The sequence below is a fragment of the Falco cherrug genome, chromosome 4 (assembly GCF_023634085.1).
Source record: "Falco cherrug isolate bFalChe1 chromosome 4, bFalChe1.pri, whole genome shotgun sequence".
In the NCBI taxonomy this organism is placed as follows: domain Eukaryota; kingdom Metazoa; phylum Chordata; class Aves; order Falconiformes; family Falconidae; genus Falco; species Falco cherrug.
Window position 1 is genome coordinate 45,685,140 of NC_073700.1, and position 15,744 is coordinate 45,700,883.

The 15,744-nt window shown below is 59.9% G+C and overlaps 3 protein-coding genes across 9 annotated transcripts in view; 1 reads left to right on the plus strand and 2 right to left on the minus strand.

Annotated features, from left to right (window-relative positions):
• Positions 1-1,227: 1,227 nt before the first annotated feature.
• GP1BA (glycoprotein Ib platelet subunit alpha) lies at positions 1,228-6,454 on the minus strand. Of its 4 annotated transcripts, none has more exons than XM_027812738.2 (2): positions 6,312-6,454; positions 1,228-3,788 (listed from the first exon to the last, which is right to left on the minus strand). In XM_027812738.2, the coding sequence occupies exon 2, from the start codon at positions 3,725-3,727 to the stop codon at positions 1,550-1,552; it is 2,178 nt and encodes a 725-aa protein (XP_027668539.2). In that variant the 5' UTR covers positions 3,728-3,788; positions 6,312-6,454; the 3' UTR covers positions 1,228-1,549. The 4 variants fall into 4 exon arrangements, with proteins under 4 accessions (XP_027668539.2, XP_014139719.2, XP_005444359.3 ...); XM_014284244.3 differs by having other exon boundaries at positions 1,228-3,730; positions 6,312-6,452; XM_005444302.4 differs by lacking the exon at positions 6,312-6,454 and adding an exon at positions 4,367-4,895 and having other exon boundaries at positions 1,228-3,730.
• Positions 6,455-6,644: 190 nt separating this feature from the next.
• On the plus strand, positions 6,645-9,851 carry LOC102046960 (E3 ubiquitin-protein ligase TRIM11-like). The gene is made up of 3 exons (XM_055708939.1): positions 6,645-6,780; positions 7,440-7,566; positions 8,425-9,851. The coding sequence occupies exons 1-3, from the start codon at positions 6,723-6,725 to the stop codon at positions 8,510-8,512; spliced, it is 273 nt and encodes a 90-aa protein (XP_055564914.1). The 5' UTR covers positions 6,645-6,722; the 3' UTR covers positions 8,513-9,851.
• A 1,431-nt stretch (positions 9,852-11,282) lies between these two features.
• The window catches only part of MARCHF2 (membrane associated ring-CH-type finger 2), a 37,784-nt gene continuing 33,322 nt past the window's right edge, over positions 11,283-15,744 (minus strand). For all 4 annotated transcript variants that reach the window (XM_055708290.1, XM_055708291.1, XM_055708292.1 and 1 more), the window contains exon 5: positions 11,283-14,185. In XM_055708290.1, coding sequence (XP_055564265.1) covers positions 14,027-14,185 — 159 coding nt within the window. In that variant the 3' untranslated portion in view covers positions 11,283-14,026. The remainder of the gene's footprint in view (positions 14,186-15,744) is intronic.

Here is a 15,744-nt window from a genome sequence, read left to right on the forward strand (position 1 = left end):
GGAGATGCTGGGTGGTACCTTTGGGGAGGGAATCGGGCTCCCGGGATGCGTAGGGGAGAATCGGGCACCCCGGGATGCGTAGGGGAGAATCGGGCACGCCGGGATGTGTAGGGGAGAATCGGGCACCCTGGGATGCGTAGGGGAGAATCGGGCACCCCCGGGATGCGTAGGGGAGAATCGGGCACCCCGGGGTGTGTAGGGGAGAATCGGGCACCCCGGGGTGTGTAGGGGAGAATTGGGCATGCCGGGGTGTGTAGGGGAGAATCGGGCACCCCGGGATGCGTAGGGGAGAATCGGGCACCCCGGGGTGTGTAGGGGAGAATCGGGCACGCCGGGATGTGTAGGGGAGAATCGGGCACGCCGGGATGCGTAGGGGAGAATCGGGCACCCCGGGATGCGTAGGGGAGAATCGGGCATGCCGGGGTGTGTAGGGGAGAATCGGGCACGCCGGGGTGTGTAGGGGAGAGCTGCAGCTTCTCATGGTTCCCCCAAATAGTATTTCAGATGTGGTCTGAGGGATGCTGAGCAGAGGGGGGTGGTCACCCCCCTTGGTCCACTGGCTACGCCCCTGCTGGCCCAGCTCAGGCGCCTGCTGGTCCCTGTGGCCAGGGCGCATGGCAGCACCGCGGTGCCCTGCCTGCGTGTCCCCTGCAAACTGCCGTGCCATGTCACCTGCCACCTGGGCACCCGCGCTCCCTTGGGCTCCTTACATAGCTGGGGGGGGCTTAGCCTTGCCCAGCTCCTGTCAGCCACTGTGGCAGGAGTTGGGGGCTCCTGGGGGCTCTCTTGGCTCCCCCTGAGGGTCTCTCACACCTGCCAAAATGTGTGGGTGACTTCTCCGCAGGTGGCCACAACGTCTGGCCAGCCCCTGGGCACTGTCCTGGTGTGATCCCTTACAAATCCGTTGCCTCTGAAGCCTCCAGCCCTCCTCCTCCATTTCCAGCCATCCCACCATGGGTTGTACAGGGGCACTGGCACCCCTGGTTCCCGAGCTCATTAGGTGACAGCTGGGCACGCAGCTGTTGGGACAGTTGGGATGCTTTGCCCATTTAATTCAATCCCACAGGGAAGGATGGTGCATCTGGGGCAAAAGCCAAGGAGCCGGCGTGAAGTGGACTTTTCCTCGCTGGCTTCACTCTTCCAAGCTCTGAAGACAAATCTGTCACTCCCCATACCCCGCCAGGACTGCGGGAGGTCCAAGGCAGTGAAAGGAGCAGCCACTTGAAATTGCAGCAAAGAGAACATTTATTCTGTGGCTGACAGCTGAAAGCGTAGCGCGTCTACCTGCATCCCCCAAACACGAGTGCTGGACCCAAGCCGGGCAGTGGCAGCATCACTGATGGCAGACCATCACCGACCCACTGAGGACACTGTGTCCCCCTGCCCGAGTGCCTGAGGGATAATTTCAGATCTAGAAACCTCAGGGAACGGGAGCACACTACTAGGAGGAGCTGGCTGGCTTCCCCTGAGCAAGCGGATCTTTTGTAAAACAAGGGGGGTGAAGCAGAGCCACGACACCCCCCCCCTTTCTCCTCGCACGCAGAAGCATTCACAAGGTGTTGCCGGCGTATTTCACCCTGACCTCACCGATGGCCTCAACGCCCCTGTCCAGGCTGTAAGCAGAAGAGGTCCATGGGGGGCCCAGGTCTGCAGCCACCAGCTTCCCGGAGAAAGACTTGAAGGAAGCTCTCGGGGGACTGTGGTGGACCCACAGCTCCTTTGTGGTGCAGAAGGAGGAACGTGCAGGAGGACCGTGCTGCATTCCCAGGTCTTTAATGGTGCAGTAGATGACCTCAGGGCACAGCTCTACTTCCTTGATGGTACAGAACGTGGGGCGCCGGAGGGGGCTTTTGAAGCTGCTGAGATGCATTGCAGGGCTCCCGGTCACCCCCCTCCACCTCAGCAGTGGCTCCCGCACCTCTTGGGTCTGCAGGGGCTTGTGCCAGGGGGTCCGGCTTGCCAGCCACATCCACGCCAGCCAGCCTGCTAGAGCCAGCACGGTCAGCACCAGCAGAGCCAAGGACACCAGGTAGAGCACCCAGTGCAGTAGACAGCAGTTCCTCAGCACCCATTGCCCCCACTGCGGACCCTCCCCACCTGCCCGTGAGCGCAGCATGGGGACGTCCAGCGCTGGGGTGGAGCACGGGCAGTGTGGCAGAGGCACAGGTGGAGGGGAAGGTGCAGGTGGAGGGGAAGGTGCAGGTGGAGGGGAAGGTTCAGGGGGAGGGGAAGGTGCAGGCTGGGTGAAGCGTGTGGTGTCCAGGGGACCTGGCGGTGTTGGGGCAGGAGTGGAAAGCATGGTGGTGGAGACCGTTGGCATTGTCAGCATTAGAGGAGGAGATGAAGATCTGACAGTGGAAGAGGCCTCTAGCCCGGCAGCAGAAGGCACTGCCGTGGAGGCGGTGGAAAATGTGCTGGTGGCCACCATGCGAGGGGCATGGGTGCTGGCAGCGCTGGCGGTGAGGGCGGTTTGGGGATGGCTGCTGGCGCGGGGAGGTCTGGTGCTCATGGTGGTTGGCGGTGAGGTGGCAGAGACGAGGGTGGTGGGTCTGCGTGGGGTACTGGCGGGAGTGCTGGGGGTCGGTGTGGGTGTGACGGTGGGACTGGTTGGCGCAGGAGTGGTGGTGCTGGGAGTGCTGGTGCTTGAAGTTGCAAGAGAAGTGCTTGAGGTGAGGGTGGAGCTACAAGGGGTGCTGGAGGGGGGTCTTGTGGCAGCGAGGGGAGGCCAGGTAACAGCACGGGGCATGGTGGTGGGCTCTTTGGGGGTGGACGGGTGTGTGTGGGAGGTGATCATGATATTTTTCTCCATCGTTTCTTCCCCATAGCCATATTCTTCCTCTTCCTCCTCATCCTCATCCCCCACATTGCCACAGTTGGGTTTGAAGTGGATGACGGGCTTCCGCTGATGCTCGGCAGGGCTGTGGCACAGCACCTTCTCAGGGGCAACCTCCACCTTTGTCTCCTCCAGGCTCCGCTCTGGCTGGTAGACACTGCCTTCGTTGGACCTGATCCAGGCCCGCAGGTAGCGCAGGTTGCACTCGCAGTGCCAGGGGTTCTCAGTCAGGAAGACGTACATGAAGAAGTGGCTCTCCGGGAAGAAGCCAGCGGGCAGGGTCTGCAGGCGGTTCCCCGAGAGCCAGAGGGTCTCCAGACGTTTCAGACCCCACAGCAGCTCCTTGGGGAGCTCCTCCAGGAGGTTGTCTGAGAGGTCCAGTTCCTTGAGAGCCTCCAGCCCTCCAAAGACCTCCTTGGGCAGCGTCTGCAGCTGGTTCCCTCGCAGGTCCAGGTCCTGCAGCAGCGGCACAGCACGGAAAGCCTCTGGGGCCAGTGCCACCAGGCTGTTGTGGGCCACGGCCAGGCGGGTGAGCCCGGGCAGAGCCTGCAGGGCGGGCAGGTCCTTCAGCTCGTTGTAGGAGAGGATCAGCTCCTTCAGGGATGTCAGCTGCGACCCCGTATGCAGAGCCACCAGCTTGTTGTCGGACAGGTCGAGGTCCTGCAGCTGGGTGAAGCTCAGGAAGGTGTCGGTGGAGAGGGATGTCAGGTGGTTGGCACTGAGCAGCAGGATGCCCATGTCCTCAGGCAGGTCTGAGGGCACCGCGCTGAGAGCCAGCCCTGTGCAGTTCAGCTCCAGCAGATCTTTGACTTTGTTCATCTCCGAGGGGCAGGGCAGCCCGTCCGTGGTGCCCAGGGCCAGGAGGATGAGCAGGAGCAGGGCAGGGACCTGCATGGCCTGGAGGGGACAGCTGAGACGCTTGGGCACAGCAGGCACTCACCTACACATCGCCTTTCTGCTCACGCAAGCACCACGTGCAACAGAGCTGGCATCCCCCGACAGACCCCCTGGGAGCCCTCTGAGCCCCACAACAGAGCTGGCATCCCCCGACAGACCCCCTGGGAGCCCTCTGAGCCCCACAACAGAGCTGGCATCCCCCACCAGACCCCCTGGGAGCCTTCTGAGCCCCACAGCTCCCCTCTGGGAGGGTGTGTGGGAGCGATGAGTCCCGCACCCATGGGCAGCACCTACCCTGCCACCTCGTCCTGAGAGCGCAGCGGGCTCAGCGAGGCGGCACCATTGCTTTGCTCACCTCCTCCTCCTCCCTGGGAGGGAGAACCCGGTTCACACACCTCCTTGTGGCGGTGTGCCCTCCGCCAGGGTGGCATTGCTACCCTCACCGCTGCGAAAGCTCCGTGGTGCTCACACCCAGCCCAGCCTGGCCAGGCCGTGTGATTCCCGACTGCGCTCTTCCCTAACGCCAGCTGAGCCCTTTGCACCGTTTGGACTCCTGAGATAGGAGCATGAATCACGGGGAAAGAGCTTCCCCGCTGTGTGCCCAGCCCCGACAGACACTGCTCCCCTGGGACTCACCCCTGGACATGCCACCATGCGCTGTGCTGCTTCGCCTCCCTCCTGGCTGAGGAGTGGGCGCTGCGCTGGCGGCAGAGCCAGTGCCAGGGCTGCCCAGCCCTGCTATCGGCACAGGCAGCTGTGGGGAAGGAGCTGCGGCTTCCTGAGCAGCCAAAACCATCTTCTGTCCTTCAGCACAGCCCTCGCCTTCCCGGCACCCCCACTCCGCTCTGCCAGCTCCTTGGAAAAGTCTTGGCCAGAGACCGGCTCCCTAATTGCTTCTGCACAGTAATTGAGGGAGGGTCGCAGCCAGGAGGAGCCCTTGCAAGCCCCCCGCCCCACACCTTCTTACAGCCCAGAAGAGTCCCTGGCACAACACTTTGCCCCTTCCCCTGCTGCAGGGCAGCTCCTCGATGCTCAGGGCCACCATGGTCCTTGAGGTGCCCGAGGTGGGACTGCAGCCTGGCTGGTGTGGTGGCCCCAAACAGCTCCTGCACGTCCCCGCGGCTGGCTGCCCCCATCCCTGCCTTCCCACTGCCCCCAGTCCTGCCTTCCCACTGCCCCCATCCCTGCCTTCCCACTGCCCCCAGTCCTGCCTTCCCACTGCCCCCATCCCTGCCTTCCCACTGCCCCATCCCTGCCTTCCCACTGCCCCCAGTCCTGCCTTCCCACTGCCCCCATCCCTGCCTTCCCACTGCCCCCAGTCCTGCCTTCCCACTGCCCCATCCCTGCCTTCCCACTGCCCCCATCCCTGCCTTCCCACTGCCCCCAGTCCTGCCTTCCCACTGCCCCCATCCCTGCCTTCCCACTGCCCCCAGTCCTGCCTTCCCACTGCCCCCATCCCTGCCTTCCCACTGCCCCATCCCTGCCTTCCCACTGCCCCCAGTCCTGCCTTCCCACTGCCCCCATCCCTGCCTTCCCACTGCCCCCAGTCCTGCCTTCCCACTGCCCCATCCCTGCCTTCCCACTGCCCCCATCCCTGCCTTCCCACTGCCCCATCCCTGCCTTCCCACTGCCCCCAGTCCTGCCTTCCCACTGCCCCCATCCCTGCCTTCCCACTGCCCCATCCCTGCCTTCCCACTGCCCCCATCCCTGCCTTCCCACTGCCCCCAGTCCTGCCTTCCCACTGCCCCATCCCTGCCTTCCCACTGCCCCCAGTCCTGCCTTCCCACTGCCCCCATCCCTGCCTTCCCACTGCCCCCAGTCCTGCCTTCCCACTGCCCCCCATCCCTGCCTTCCCACTGCCCCATCCCTGCCTTCCCACTACCCCCATCCCTGCCTTCCCACTGCCCCCATCCCTGCCTTCCCACTGCCCCCAGTCCTGCCTCCCCGCCCCCCGTCCCAGCACGTCAGCAGAGCCACCCGGCAACAGGTCCCCTTGTTCTCTGCTTTATTTTTGCTCGACCAGGGGCTTTCAGAGCGACGTGACAAAGCGGAGCAGGTGCCACCTCCCAGGTTCCCTACGAGAGGAGGTGAGGCCATCACCCCCACACAGTGAAATCTGCCTGTAGAATGGAGCGGGGGGATGCAAAGCCCATCACCTGCCACCCCGCCTCTGCCAGCCGAGCATCGAGGCAACACGCGCCCTGCAAACGTCACCACGCTGAAACCCAGCGGCAGCGCCAGAAACGTGGGCGAGCAGCGCCTGTAAGGAGCCAGATCCCTTCTCTCACCGCACTACGCAGCCTGGACACCCAGAGCATGGCCACTGGGCTGTGGCTGGTGTCCCCAAGTGACATTGCACCGGGCTGGAGGTGCCCACGGTGCCACTGACCCAGGAGGGCTCCGGGCATCCTGCGGCAGGAAGATTGAGGCTCTCCCAGCCGAGCAGGGGCTCTTATCAGCCAACTGCAGCTGGCCGAGGGGAGGGGAGATACAGCAGATCCTGCGCTGCCAGCAGGATGGAAGCACCACAGGAACGTCAGGAGGGAGCTCCCGAAGTCAAGTGTCAGACGAGGTCACATACCTGAGAGCAGCCTCAGGGCGTGGGGGGTGGTCGCCAAGAGGAGTGGAGGGAGAAGCTCCTGCATGTGATCCCGCAGAGGAGAAGGTGCTGGAGCCCCCGCGGTGCTCCAGCCCAGCCAGTTTCCCTGGGCTTCGATCTGCTGGAACCAGCGGGAAAAGCTGGGCGAGCCCCGTCCGGCCACCAGCTGCCGAGGAGATCACGGCAGAGAAGAGCAGCCTGGAGATGTTCCAACCCATCCAAGACCTTTCCAGAAGTCAGCTGGCAGCTGAGGGCTGGTGCCTGGAAAGCCCCTGCACGCTGTGACCGTCCCGTCATCCTTTCTGCTTCTTCAGCATCTCTGAGCCCTGCGATTTCCACATTCAGCAGGGAATCCTGCCTCCCCTCTTGCTGTTTTTTTTCCTGGTATCCAGGATGGAGAGGGAAGAGAGTGAGACCTTGGCCGATGAGGTGGAGGAGTTGAATGGAAGAGGTGAGCTCTCAGAAGGGAAGAGGAGGGGGAACTGTCCTCTATCAAGGAGAGAAATGCATCCTGCTTTGTGCAAGAGCTACGTAGGGTCAGAGCACCTGGGGCTTGTCCCAGCCCTTGTCACAGGGTTGAGATTTGGTGGCTGCAACACTCCCAGCTGAATTCCTCATGCTTCTCTGTAGAGCCACCACCACCACCAAAGACTCCTGAGCTGCCATCCTTGGCTCCCTCCATCACCCACAGAAAGAAACGGGAACGTGGGGCCATGGGTCTTGCTCTTGGGGTGATGCCTGTCGCCGTCCACACGCATCTGTGCCCAGACGTGCCTGTTTTGCTCTTGTAGCACTGGAGACACCCCTGCCCAGGTCCGGGGGTCTGCACAGCAGATGTGCACCACCCACCCAGGTGCATCCCTCCTCCAGGAGGCTGAGGTCTCCTTGGCCAGGGAGCACATGGAAGCTCCTGGATCGGGAGCAGGGGCTGGACAGGGGCTGGGGGCGAGGCTGGGGCAGTCCCACACGAGGGGGTTCTCCACCCCATGCTGGACATCTCTAGGCAGGGGAAGGGAACTCGCCCTGTCCTTCCTCTTGCTGGGATGGATGCAGCCCCGACGCACCCCGGGGGCTGCCTGTCCTGAGCAGCTTCTCCTCCTCTGTCCCCAGCCGACGTGACGCTGGACCCAGCCACTGCCAACCCCTTCCTCATCCTGGCCGGTGACCAGCGAGGCGTAGGCCGGGGGGACGAGTGGACCTCGCTGCCTGACAGCCCCGAGCGGTTTGACACGGAGCCGTGCGTGCTGGGCGCCCAGGGCTTCACGGGGGGGATGCACCGCTGGGCGGTGGAGGTGGCTCAGGCGGGGGACTGGTGGGCTGTGGGGGTGGCCCAGGAGTCTGTCAGGAGGAAGGGGGTCCTCAGTTTTACCCCCCAGGAGGGGATCTGGGCCGTGGGGCAGTGGTTTGGACAATACCATGCTTTCACTGACCCTGACTGGACCCCCCTGCACCTTGCTTGCCTCCCCAGGGCCATCCAGGTCTGCCTGGATGTCACAGCCAGGCGGGTGGCGTTTGCTGATGCTGACACCAAAGCCCAGGTCTTTGCTTTCTGCCTGGCTCCGTGTCCCGGGGAGAGGCTGCTCCCGTGGCTCTGGGTGGGGATGGACTCATGGCTCAGGCTGTGCCCTTGACATGGAGGGGTGGGGGGACGGCTGGAAAGGCGACTTGGGTCTTGGTGCTGGGAACTGGGAGGGTCCTGCATCCTGCTGGCTTCTCCTCACATGGTTCCTCTGGCCACCAACTGGGAGGACGGGCAGAGCTTGGCGATGGAGCCCACCAAAGAGCCTCCTTCATCCCCCCCACCCCACAGCTGGGAGTGCAGAGGCAGCGGGGAGCACAGAGGTTCAGTGCATGCAGGAGCTTGATGCCAGGTGGCCCCAGGGCAGAGAAGTGGCATCAAGTGCCAGGGCACTGCAGAGCTGCTCTGGACAAGGTCATGAAAAATACAGCAGGGTCAGACTCCTTAAGAGCTGCTGGAATAGTGTCCCTGGCTTTTTTTCTACTAAGCTTAATGATTAGGTTAAAAAAAAAGAACCCCAAACATAGCTGGGTGCTGGAGCTCATGATAACGCTTATCTTCTCCATACATCCAAAGCCTCTCCTTGCCTTACTGCGAGCTCTCACCAGCACGTGCGTTGCAGCGGAGCACTAGTGAAAGCTGCAGGGACTGCCGAGGGGGGTGAGCAAGAAGCTGCGCAGTGCCTGAAGTCCGCAGGGAAGGCAATTCCCACAGATCCGCCGTTCCTCGACCTCCCCCACCCCAAGGTCTCCTTCCCTCACATAGGGACCAGACGAGAACAGTTTGGGTGGAAGGGACCCACAATGGCCATCTAGGCCAGTTGCCTGAGCGATTCGGGGCTGACCAAGTTAAAGCACGTTATTAAGGGCAATGTCCAAGTGCCTCTCAAACACTGACGGGCTTGGGGCATCGACTACCTCTCGAGGAAGCCCGTTCCCGTATTTGAACACCCTCTCGGTAAAGAAATGTTTCCTGCTGTCAGGTCTGCACCTCCCCTGGTGCAGCTTTGAGCCATTCCCACGCGTCCTGTCCCTGGATCCCAGGGAGAAGAGCTCGGCACCTCCCGCTCTGCATCCCCTCCTTGGCAAGCTGCAGGGAGCAGTGAGGTTGCCCCTCAGTCACCTTTTCTCCCAATGGGACAAACCCAGAGGATGTGCCTTCCAGCTTAGATCCGCTCCGGAGAACCGGCATTTCGGGGAAATGATGTTCAAAGGACACGCTGGGCCTGGGAAGGGTGGGGGGACCCCACGCCAGGGACCCTGCTTTGTCCTCTCCTGCTAACTCCTGCTCTCAGGAGAAGAAAAGGTGAGTGTAGCTGAAGGGGAACGTTGCCTGGGTCCAGCCTTGGTTTCTTCCACGTTGCTGGTTGGACTCTCTTAGTGCCAACTCACTCGTCACCTTTGTGGTGGCAACAGCACTGGTCTCCCTGGTCTACTCCAGTAGCTGGGAGGAGTTGCCGCACTGGGTCAGGCACAGATACACTGCCCTGGCACTAGGGGATGGGCTCACCAATGTCACCAGCATTGTACGGGGACAGGTGACACCCTGGTGCACCTGAGCATCACACGTCCATGGGACCAGCAACCCAGTGGCACAACCCAGGAGACCACCCAAGGAGCCAGTCCCAAGAGCAGGGGCTCCTCATGCTCCTGGCTGGGTGAGGTCTCCAAACGGCTGCCCGCATCTCGGTGCCAGCACCTCCACAGCGCCTGCAGCCTCAGCCGATGCTGCGCCCGTGCAGGACGAGCCGAGCTCACCCATCAGGGCTGCGGCTCAGCACCTCCACGAGCACACCGGGAGGCGAGAGCCCACAGCACCAAGGCAGCTGGGCGCATGTCTGGGGAGAGCCGGAATCCAGCCCTGCGCAGCACCGCAGCCAAACCCACCGGGTCACCATGGACTTCAAGGAGAAGGGGTGGCTTCACCCTGGAGCAAGCTGGGACTTCACAGGCGCTTCTCCATAACCCCCCTTCCCAGAGGTTGTATTAAACGTTGTAGGAAGAGGTTGTTTGTAGCGTTGTTTTTCTTCACCATTCTTCGAAACCTCCCCCCGCGCCGCTCCAGCCCCAACCTCCTTTCCACAGTCAGCTTTTTCAGCAGAAGGAGATGGTGCCAACGCGCTTAAAGCCCCCCTCTTCTGCCAGCGAGGTCTGGTGGAACACCCTTTATTTTCACATGCATTTCACCAGCATTTGAATTTCGGTTATTTATTGGTTGTTTAGATAGCTTTGGTTATTCCTGGTTTTTGCTTCTGCCATGCAATGCCACAAATCCTGGCAGTCCTACAAACCAGCAAGTCTCAAACCATCGATTCTTACAGCCTCTTCCTAAACTTCAGCAAATTCCAGGTGTTAGTTCTTTGGCTGCAGAAGAAGAAAACCTCTCAATTTTCTTCCTCAGGGCCTCATCACAACCAGAGAAACAAATAATAGCCGAACACTGATGAATCCTTGGGTACACTGATTTGTTAAAAAGCAGTGATTATAATTCCACTCACAAAATTATTTGGAGATTTAAATCTTACCGGCGCATCCCAGAAAGGTGACCGTGCACGTGTGGTTTCTCGAGCCGATGCAGGACTCGCATCAGGCCAGGCACAGGGACTGCCACGCGGAGGCTGCCCAGGCTTGGGGGGCTACGGAGCATCCCCCGTGCCAGGGGTGCCGGGTAGGGCTGCGTCCTCCTCACCCAGCCGCCCCGCTGCCACCGCTGTGCCCCTCAGTCCCCTCGTGGCTCCTTTAAATGAAGGACAACCCCAGAAACAGCCGTTCCTTGCCCAGAGCCCTGCTCCAAGCCTCTTCCACAGTGGTGGGGCAGGGGAAGCCCACGGATCTCGGCTCCCAGTTCCTGCTCTCCACAGGCAGGAGCTTGCCAGCCTTCGAGGCTCATGGTGGAGAGGTTGTAGGTGGGGGCGGCAGGTTTGTAAGCGGGTGGGAGCCCCCAAGGACTAGCCAGGTGGGGATACAGGAGGGCAGGGTGGCCACAGCAGCCTCCAGAGGGACACAGCTCCTCAGGTCACACGCAGTTGGAGCCGGGACCCCTTCCCCACCCAGAAGCAGGGGTGGATTTGCTTCCCCCCCCCAAACGTATGAAAATCACAGCCTCGCTGTCCACACTGACAAACATCACCCACCCCCCCCCCAGCATGGTCCAGACTAACACCCAGATGGCCCCGTGCAGCCCCACACCCACCCTCTGGAGATGCCAAGAGGAATCCCCTGGCTCACCCCAGGGAGGTTTCTGCATGCAGGCAAGAGAAATGACGAAAAGCCTCAGGGTTTGTCCAACTTCAGCTCAAATAGGAAACCTCATGCCAGCTCTGCTGGGGGGGGGGGGGGGGGGGGTGTCAGGAAGGCCACCCCCAGGCACACAGGGCTGGCGATCAGGGAGCCAGCCCGGACCCTTCCCTCCCCAGTAACCACACAACAGCCCAATGTTTGTCTCACTTTTATTTACATAATTGCACAGCCCATTTCCCCGTGACACTGGAACGTGCTGAACATCTCCTCCGGGAAGGAGGAGAAGACTCAAAGAGTCGCTATTGGGTTTTGCAGGGGCACATGCAACAACTCCAATTATTGGCAACTACGATAAAGACAACGAAGCTGAGGGTGAAGCCACGGCCGCGCAGCAGCACAGGGCCGGGCCCCCGCTGGCCCCAGCCAGGGACTTCTGGCTTTCACAGTTGCATATTTGGATCAGGAGTGGGTTTGAAACACTGGCTCCATTAGGTCCTTGCTAGGGGAACGCGCATCCTTCATTACCTGCCAGAACTAGACGCGTTGCAAGACCAAGCTCCTTGCTGGGAAGTTGCAAGACCAAGTTTCCAAGGCTGGGAAGGTCAAACTAAACCCCCAAATTTTTCTTCACTGGGAATGTCCTGGTGCCGTGGGGTTTGCTGGGGAGGGGCTGAAGGAAGGGGCACCCAGGACAAGGCACAGAGCAGCGGTGCAGCGCTCACTGCCACGGGAAGGGGTGTGCAGGGGCAGGCAGTGCCTGCACAAGCCGACTTGATGCAGGATGCTGCGCAGGGACCATTAAGTGCAGCTGGGCTGCACTGTGAGCCCCCAGGGGCCAAGCCATCCCTGCACGACAGGGAAAAGGGAAGGTGCCCGTGGGTACGTGGCAGAAGGGGAGAGGCAGGGGGGCTGGCAGAGAGAAGGGAGCAGAGATGCACAGGCTGGCAGTGGCAGAAGACGCTCACCCTGGGATCAAATGAGACCTTCGCACTCACACCCGAGACCAGCTCGGACCAGCCCACGGGGGCCCACAGCTGGGCAGAGAGAGGCTGCTGCAAGATGTGCCGGGGCATCACCGAGTTGCACCAGAACCCTGGGATGGGAGATGGAGGAGAAGAGCAGACACACAGGAGACCCCAGGGCTGGAGCAACGCAGGGAGAGGCAGGACACTGGTTCCCACCGCTCACGCCACCAACGACTTCCAGCCTAGGGGGCCAGGGAACACTTGGGAAAAAGCATCCTGCTTTACAGCTAGAGAGAAGGAAGAATGGCATAAGGTGCTTTCAATTCAAGAAATCAAAGGTCTTGACCTAGCAGGGCACTGGCCCAATCCACTTGGGTTCGGCGAAGGAGCAGAGGGACACGGTGTGTGACTGCCACCACCCACTGCGAGGACACAGGCACCTTGGGGCTGCCGCCTCCCTCCCTGCCCTCAGCACTGCGGGAGGAGAGCCAAGGCTGACACCAGGCACACAGCTCCGGACCGCTCAGCAGGGCCGTGTCCGTACAACCCACCCCACTCACGGGGCTCGGGAAAGCGCAGCACCAAGCACAGGCATTGTCTGGCAGGGCAGGGAGGCCAAGAAGAGCCGAAGACTAAAGCCAAACTCAGGGAGACCCTTGGTAGATCGGACGCTCCAAGACAGAAGGGTTCATTAGCTGGATGTGCTGGAAACACAGGAGGATGAAGGAAGAGGAGGGATGCCAGCCCCGCGGAGAAGGGACCCAGAGCCTGTTTTCTGAGAATCAGCAAATTAGAGTGTTTCACTAAAGGACACATAACAGGCAGGCAGCGCTTTCAGGGATGAACCAAATCACAGCAGCTCCTCCAGCCGCCGCCAAGGAATGTGCAAATAAAGCGCACAGGGACAGCCGAGACCACCTGCATCCTGCCGAGGGGCTGCGGAGCACGGCCCGTCCCGTAACGTACGTGTGTAAGTGATACTACAAGAGGTCCAGCCTCAAGATGGTGAAAGGACATCAGCAAGCAGCCTCCCACGCTCACCTTTCGGGGTCGGGAAAACTCCTTTCTGAATCTTTTAAAAGCAAAAGGCAATGGTGGGTTTAGCTAGTATGAGCCATTGCTTCCCCCCCTCAGATCCTCCATCTACCTTTGCCAGACATATCAAGAGCTGAGTGCATCCGAGTCCTGGGGATGAGCCAGGATCTGCAAGGAAAGCATTTTGTGAGATCATGTCTGCGCAGGAAAAAATTTTCTCATTTTGAAACTTATTTTGAAATTCTCAAAATTACAGTACTTTACAAAATGTCTCCATTCAGCGTTATGTCATTTTACTCCTTCTGGCATTATAATAATTATTAAAAACACACAACTTTCTAGAAAGGACAGAAACACCACGAAAGAGACCAAATAGTAACGGGAAAGGCTGCCGCAGTATTATCAAAACCAATTTAGTGCAAAGGAGAAGGGGATTTTCAAGAACGGTCACTGAAAAGTGTTCTTTATATGCTCATTTGGAGAAAAGGCATAGATTTAACCTCTGAATGAGATCAGGCTGCCAGCTTCTATACTGAAGCTTAGAACATCAACTCAAAAGGACTGAAACACAATATGCATGGCCATTAAAAAATAATATTATATATAGAGAGATATATATATAGAGAGAGGGGGGAGATATTTTCCACGTATGGTATTTATAGGAAAGTGTCCCTGCAGACAGGCATATTCTGCCATCTGGCTCTTTTGGGCCGCTTCACATGACAGACACTGATTATCCGTCCGTTTGCCATAGTATAAAGTACGTGCTGACCGCAAAGCCCCTTCGGGTGGGATGATGGTTTCCTGGTGCCTCCACAGTCGCCGCGTTTCCTGCGCACGAGGGGCCACCCGACCCTCTTCGCTCCTGCCAGCCCCCCAGGGCTGCCCTGGTGGCACGGTGGCACCGGCAGCCAGGTGGCACAGTGGCCGAGGGACGGCTCAGACTGTGGTTTCATCCGCGGTCTTCTTCAGGAGCTTGGCGGAGAGGAGGGAGTGGGGCACGGGGTGCGGGCTCCGCGAGGCTGGGATCATCAGGCGGACTTTCTGGTTGGTCCTTCGCCACTCCGAGTACAGCTGGCAGTGGTAGCGGAATGAAACCTGGGGGCGATAACACAGGACAAGGTTATCCCAGCCCCATCGCAAGCGCCGGAGCCGCAGAGGGATGGGGGGAGACAGCATCACCCATTCTTCCTCTGCATGCTCTCTGCATATCCCCTGCCGATCCATCAGCACCCCCCAGCCAAACCCACCAGCACCCCCCAGCAACAGGTTGGTGGTCCCCGTCCCAAGCCTTCGCGGGGGAAGCAATAACTCCTGGTGGCAGCGGGCTGAGCGCGGCACAGCCAGCGGGGCGCTCTGGGCAGCGCCGGGACAGTTTGCTCGGGGGGGGCTGGGTAGCAGCCTGGGGGGGAACCACAGCTCGCTGCTTCACCCTAGGCACGGGCTGAGGGGAGCACCTTCTCTGGGCAAAACGAGGGGGTCTCAACAGGGCCAGCCTCAAGAGGCTCAATCCTCAAGCACCCCCATCCCAGATCCTGGTGGATCCTCTCTGTCCTTTGCAAAAGCCCTCCCTCCTTGGTCTGCAACAACAGGGCATCAGCTGGACTCATTTTTTTCTGACAACACCGTGGCCTAGGAGCCTCGTCCACCTGGAGGGAGACAGGAGAGGGTGCAAAGGCTGGAGGGGACCCAGCCTGGCCCCCCCGGCAGGAGCTGGCCCTGCAGTTTCAGCGCAGCCCTGCAAGAGGGAGCTTGAGCTGTGCTTCCCCAGCAGGCTGGGCTCCTGGCTGCCCCCTTTTGCAGTCATTAACACTACAGGTGACCTCACAGCTCCTGCCGATTTGTTAGCTTTGAAATTAAACTCTTCTAGAATTCCTTGAAGAAGGAATTAAACCAGCATATATTTCCCTCCTGTTCGTTTTCCTAGAAATGGGGAGCAAGAAAATTAAGTACTGAATCCAGTCAGCCATATCAAAACCAAGCTTTCGCGTTTTGCAAGGAGTACAGGAAACATTTAGTTGGCAAGTAGGAAGCACCAGAAATTCTCTCTGACATGGAAAAGTCAGTATTCCTATTACTTTTGGACAGGTCTCAGACATCGGCTATGCAAAATGGAACTGCGCCACAGCCCTGAAGTAATTTAGCTTATTGATGTGTCCACTCCCCTTTTTCCTGATGTAGAGGGACACAGAGTGGAAATAAGGTTGCTTGCTGATAAACAAGAAGCAAATGCATCTTGCAGCCTTCAGGGATAGCATGTGAGTGGGGAGCTGACGTTGCAAACCTCAAGGAAAGCTCCTGCTCCACAGGAAGGAGCTGCAACCTTGACCACAGCCTCTCTCGAAATGCTCACACCGACTACAGCCATCGCCACCCACCCACGCAAGGGCCCTTTGTGTCACACAGCCCAGGGTGGCACAGAACTGCAGCTGAATACAGTAAACGTGAATAAAGGGGCTTCATTTAACGTCCTTCCCTCTTCAAGGAGATGTAAAGCACGGCAGAACTAGAGCATTTTAGTCAGGGCTCATTATTTCATACATACACACACCCCCACCCTATTTGTCCAGCTCCTCCAGATTTCCAGCTCCTCCAGACCAGTTCTGGGACACAGAAGACGGAAGCACTTCCTCTTAAAGTTTCCAATTTTAGCTCGG

Bases quoted from the DNA above. Each gene is read 5' to 3' on its own strand.
- LOC102046960 (XM_055708939.1), top strand. From the start codon at position 6,723: ATGGAGAGGGAAGAGAGTGAGACCTTGGCCGATGAGGTGGAGGAGTTG. The intron at 6,781-7,439 runs GTGAGCTCTCAG...CTCTGTCCCCAG, and splicing joins GGAGGAGTTGAATGGAAGAG to CCGACGTGACGCTGGACCCA. The intron at 7,567-8,424 runs GTGCGTGCTGGG...ATACATCCAAAG, and splicing joins GAGCGGTTTGACACGGAGCC to CCTCTCCTTGCCTTACTGCG.